Below are 6000 nucleotides of genomic sequence, written 5' to 3'. Positions count from 1 at the left end.
GAAAGCTGTCTGCAGACAAACCCCTCCCTCGGCCTGAAAGGGAGATGAGCACTGCACCCCATTAACTGGATTTAACCATCCAGGAGTCCTTTTCCTTTTTTCTTTTTGTCCCACATAATTGATCGCAAGATGCAGCACACACATACCATTTGAATGGGAATGAACATCAAATCTGAGGGGGTCTGGCCCCCTCAAATATATTATTGTGGGGGTCGAAGTCCCCACAGCCCCTAGGAGTTGGCTCTTATGGGGCCGACCAAGATATTTTGGCGCCTGAGGCAAGACGCGCCACTGACGCGTGGAATGTAGGTACCGGTAGCGCGCGGGGTGGTTACTTCTTAAGGGCTGCCTCCGCTCCGCGCGCCAAAGGAGAGATGGCAAGAGTCTAGTTCTCAGTGAGGGTCTTTTGCCCGAGGGCGGGGGAGTGCGTCAAATCCCGGCGCGCTGCAGCTGCGCCCCCCACCCTCAGCATTGGAGCAGGCGCTGCGCAACGTCGTGTGATCGCCAAGCCGGCCGAGGGGAAAGGGTTAAGGAGGCTGGACTTGGCCGGCGAGGGGGCGCCGCATCCTCTCGCTGCCCCCGCTAGGTCGGGCTTGGTGGCAGCCGGAGCGCACGCCGGCCCCGCCCGCGGCGCACAGAAGCGGGAGCCGGGGAGGGGCGGCCGCCGCCCTCGCCGCCTCCTTTTGCCGCTGCTCCAGCTCCAGCAGCCTCGGGCGTGCATGCTGCCGGCGAGCCGGAGGGGCGCGGCGTTGCCCCGGCGCAGAGAGAGGATCCGCCCGGCGCGCCCCAGGCCAAGCGTCCGAGGCGAGGCGCCCGCCAGGCCCGCCGAGAGACCGGGGCTGTGCCGCAGTCGGGGGGGCGGGCGAGGCGCCCCATCCGCGCAGCCCACCTGGACAGCCCCGCCCTGAATTCCAGCCTCTGCGGCCGGCCCAGCGCAGCGCAGCCGCGGCCTGGAAGGCGGCACGGGAGGCGGACTCGGCTGGCACTAGGCGCGCGGCGTCCATGGGGCGAGCTCTTCGGGCCGGCCAGCGATGGACGACTCCGGGATCATACGCCGGAGGCGGCTCCAGGTAAAGGGCGCTCAGCGGGTCCCTTCTCCCTCCTCCCCAAAGCGAACCCCGCGCCGCCCTGGCCAAGCCTGCCGCTGTGCCGGGGATGCGGCGCGCAATCCGCGCGCCCTCTCCGCCGACGCAGGAGGGCAGGCCAGCCGGCCGACCGACGGACAGCAAAGGCAGGGCGACAGCCGCCGCCGCCGCCGCCGCCGCTCTCTCCGCCATCCCGGGGGAGCCTCCGAGCAGAAGCCCAGCCCGGACTTGTTTCTTCCTGCAGGGCGCAGGTGTGCTCGGTGGGTGCCAACCGGGCGGCTTTTTCCTTTGCTGCCAGGGGGGCGCCGCCGGAGGTGGCCGCGCTCCCTGCACGCCAGACCCGAGCAAATCTTATGGTGTCGCAGGGGGAGGAGTGGGAAGGGGGACGGAATAGCCGAAGACCAGCGGGGAAGCCGAGGGCGGCCTGTCCCGGGTGGGCTGTGGGGTCACGCGAGTCCCTGGGCAGCGCCAGGGAAAGATCAGCGGCGCTTGCGGATCATCATTTGGCTTTGCTGAAAATGAGATCTGGGAGAAGGTTCCTTTTTTCCGCCTCCTTTCCCCCTGCTCCATCCGTTGGGGCAAAGCCAGACTGAAGAGACCGAGGCTCGCCTGGATACTGGCTTTCCGAAATACCTCAGTCCTAGGAATATAAGAATTTCCCAGTGGGGTCAGGCTAGAGTTCGTTTATGTAGTGTTTGGCAGCATGCAAAAATGACAAGCAGCAGTCCCTGCCCAGAGGAAGTTCCACTCTAAATACAGGGCACTGGCAAGGGAGAAATGAGGGAAGCAAGGATAAAAAGGGGTAGAATTATGACATTTATTTACTTAAATAACTTGTTTAGATTTCTGCCCTATGCTTTAAGTACATTATCAGGGCAGCTTTACAAACATTATTATTTTATAAACCTTAATATGTAAACTACAGCTTCAGCATGACAGTACCCAAATGGAATAAAGCAATTGCCAAACGCTAAAAAGGCTGAAGGGGTGGCGGCGGGGGATAAAAAAAAGCTTCGAGAAAGACTTGGAGTGGGTGCTGGGTGAGTCTTTGATTGTGAAAACATTCCAAAGCCAAGGTGTTTTATATTGCTACTTTCCCACTTCGGTCGTTAGGAAATGTTGAACAGCAAAAGACTGCAATGGAAACACCCAGTTGCTAAAGCTTTTTAGGGAAAACCTCTGGAGGCCAACCCACCACACCTTTGACATAAGTGATTTTGCTTGGCTACTCCAGAAGTTCCACAAATGCTCAGTGAAGCATTGTGTGCTGATAACACACATTGTGTGCACAGAAGAATTAGGACTGTGACATGAATGAGATTCAACAACTGGAGTACTGGAGTATGGATATGATGAGAGACACAGAATGGGGCACCCACCCAAGAGTCCCATGGACTCTGGGCCTAAGCAGGTTCTGCCTGGCTGGTATCTGGATGTGAGCCCCCCTGGAAATTGAATGGAAGTTCTCTTGACTCCTTGCAGGCAGTATGGGCTTTGGAGGTAACAAACAACCTCTCCACATGTCCAGACACTTCTAGTTATATGTTTTAAAAATACTTAGCTTTAACAGTTGTTTAGCCTTGTCCCTCTTTATTTCGCAGAGCTTGAAAGGTGTTCATGGTATATAAACAAATTGTTTGGAATTATGGAGGGATGACAATGTATGCATATGCTAGGTTCCCAGAGAGTAGCACACTCCATTCATCTGCATACTGTCCCAGACAGGAAGGAAAGATACATATTCAGAAGAGAGAGAAAGGCACAGGGATGCTCAGCTCATGTGGAAGGGAAAAGCGAAACAGCAGAAGTCCCGTGGCTGGACCACGTGCTTAGTGAAAGCGAGGCATTCTAAAAATGGAAACAAAACTTTTTCAAAGCCCATCATTTCATGTGAGCAATCTGTTCCCAAGAAACCAAATTTACCATTTCCCGAGCTGCGTTTGCAGTGGGTCCCTGGAAAGATGCAGAAAGTGTAGTGCAGACTTTTCCAACTTTGTGCTCTCCAGGTGTTTTGGACCACAGCATGTTGGCTGAAGGCTGATGGGAGTTGCAATCCAAAACATCTGGAAGGGCACCAGGCTGGCAAATGCCGCTGTACTAGTTAGAGTGCTGGGACTGGGGTGACCCAGGCAAATTCAGATCCTTTCTTAGCTGGGTAACCTTGGGCCAGCCATCATTGGTGTGATCCAACTGACAGGATTCTTTTGAGGATAAAATGGATCTTTGGCTCCTTGGAGGAAAGCTAGGATATAAACTTGATAAATGAGAAAATCTGTTTCTCTTTATTTCACAGTTTAAGAATTGGTAGACACTGGAAGCTAAGAGCCATATGAAATAGCAAAAAGTTGACTGGATATGGACAGCTAGTTCCATAGTTCTATTTGTGATTGTATTTTGTTTTGAACTGTTTTTATTCTGTATTTTATTTTGCTGTAATCCATTCTGGGGGTTTCCGGTGAAGGGTGGATAATCTGATGATGATGACGACGACAATACTTTCAATTAATAATGCAGCGATCCATAACTTCCCCTACCTCATTTTGCAGTCTCTTTGATGGAGAAGAGAAAGTCATATTGGAGTAGGGCTTAATTTATTTATGCAGGGCCCATCTGCGGTGTCTTTATGCAATGCCCAGGCTGTCCTGAAGCATATGAAGTGAGAAGTGATGAAAGTGCTTCTGACCATGCGAAGAGAGAATTTCATCCAACATAAAGCTAGCGATTCCCAGGACTAAGCCATAGGGTTCCCGGGTCGGAAAGTGTTGCTTCCTGATAGTCTCAGTTCTGGAATTTGCACTGTTAGAAACTAAGTGCCATCTTTCAGTGACGTCCACTAGACATATCTTGCTATATCTCTTCAGACATCATGCCTAACCATGGTCTGCACTAGTCAGAGTTCAAAATCCAGAGTATGGTTTGTGCTTCTACACATGTAAGCCAACCATTGTTTAGAGTATTTATTTGTCCAGGCGATAGGTTTAAGCATTTCCTCATCCTTCTTTTACCAATGGTCCTTACAATACTTTGGGCTTGTATGTATACTGCCTTTCATATGCTACACAGCAGGAAAAATAAAATGATCCATCAAACAGGTGTGGGGATAGCCAGCAGATGGGACGACCAGTAATTCTGGAGTTCCTGCTCCCACTGCGCCGTGAAAAGGTCCACTGGCTATGATCTGAAGGTTTCTGTTGTGAGTTCTGAAGGCTGCTGGAGTTTCTGAAGGTTTTCTGCAAGTGTCTGGAAGATCCAAGGATTCCGGAGGTCTCCGGAGAAGAAGACAGACTAAACTAGGTAGTGGCCAAAACTTAGACGGCCAAATGAAAGTTTTTTTAATAAAATGAAATAAATACTAAGAGACTGCAGTCTGGTGAAGAAGCTCTCAACTGCTCTGTGCGGCTGGTTTTGGTTTTGGTTTCTCTCTTGGCTTGCCACGCACCGATGTTCTCTCTAGCTTGTCTCGCGCGTTCTCCACACACACTACAGAGAGCGGAGGCTATTTATTGAAGACTCAAACATCGTCATAACAGTTACACAAACCAATCACAACCTTGTTTCTATGCTAGCTTTTGGGCGGGAAACTAACTACTGACCGTTATATTGGCCAAATTGGCGCGCTTCGCCCAAACGCGGAGGGATCCATGCAGCAAAACTCCCTGCTGGATCCTTTGTCCTTCCTTCCTAAAGCGGAAGGACACCTAAAGTAAATCCAAACAAGCAGGTGCAGTAGCACCTTTAAAAACCACCTTTGGAACTAGACACCAGCAAAGATCCTAGGGTCACTAATAATAATAATAATAATAATAATAATAATAATAATAATAATAATTTATTATTATTTATACCCCGCCCATCTGGCTGGGTTTTCCCAGCCACTCTGGGCGGTTTCCAACAGAATGTTAAAATACAATAATCTATTAAACATTAAAAGCTTCCCTAAACAGGGCTGCTTTCATATGTCTCCTAAAAGTCTGGTACTGTAGTTGGTTTTCTCTTTGACATCTGGTGGGAGGGTGTTCCACAGGGTGGGTGCCACTACCGAGAAGGCCCTCTTCAGAAGGCGCCCAAACACCATCAGTGTTGGTGTCCAGCTGGACATGCCACCAAGAGAAGGCCCTGTTCCTGATCACCCCCAAATGCACTTCTTCACAATGTTCTACAACCAAGAGGCCTCAGCTGATCAGACAGGGCAATAAGGGAGGAGGCAATCTGTCAATCTGGTCCCAAGCTGTTTGGGGCTTTGTAAGCCAGAGCCAGGAAGTTAAACCTAGCCTGATAGCTAATGACCAGCCAATTCAGCTCCTGATGTGGGGTAATAATATCTGTACAATAATGTAATCTATTGAGTAGCTGAGGCACCACATTTGTCACTACTGCAGGTTCCAGATCAGCCCCAAAGGCAGCCCCACAATAGAGCACATTGCAGCAATCCAGCTTTGAGGTTGCCAGTGCATGAGTCACAGACATAAGGCTATTCCTACCCAGAAATGACGGGAGGCCCGGGAGCTGGTAAAAGGCACTCCTGTACCATTTGATCAAGTGTGGATGAAGTGTATTGACTGACGTGGGTTTTTTTGCCTACTGTTTTCACGATGCTACAAAGAAAATATCACCCCTACGCCTTAATTATACTGTGGCTTCGATATTATTTGTGGAGCTGCCGATATAAATAGTATGCATTACATTCTTCTAAATGTAACTTGAATTTAGCAACAGTCTTCATGACTTGCAACCATTTTCATGTGGTAATTATAAAACTAGTAATTCTTTATCATAATATTTTAATGTGATGTGTCAGTGCTGGAGCGTTTTAGACACTTTGCATACAGTAACTCTTACAATAATGAGGTTGAGGTAGACCCAATATTATTAACTTTAAGCAGCCCTCTCCTAAACCAACCAACCAACCAACCAA

At 50.2% G+C, this 6000-nt stretch overlaps 1 protein-coding gene across 1 annotated transcript in view; it reads left to right on the top strand.

The window, feature by feature from the left end:
- Positions 1–982: 982 nt before the first annotated feature.
- LOC117061180 (microtubule-associated serine/threonine-protein kinase 1-like) overlaps positions 983–6000 on the top strand; it is an 87113-nt gene continuing 82095 nt past the window's right edge. The window contains exon 1 of the mRNA XM_033173864.1: positions 983–1070. Coding sequence (XP_033029755.1) covers positions 1032–1070 — 39 coding nt within the window. The 5' untranslated portion in view covers positions 983–1031. The remainder of the gene's footprint in view (positions 1071–6000) is intronic.

Source organism: Lacerta agilis, chromosome 16 (genome assembly GCF_009819535.1).
Source record: "Lacerta agilis isolate rLacAgi1 chromosome 16, rLacAgi1.pri, whole genome shotgun sequence".
In the NCBI taxonomy this organism is placed as follows: domain Eukaryota; kingdom Metazoa; phylum Chordata; class Lepidosauria; order Squamata; family Lacertidae; genus Lacerta; species Lacerta agilis.
This window is presented reverse-complemented; position numbering and strand designations above follow the sequence as displayed.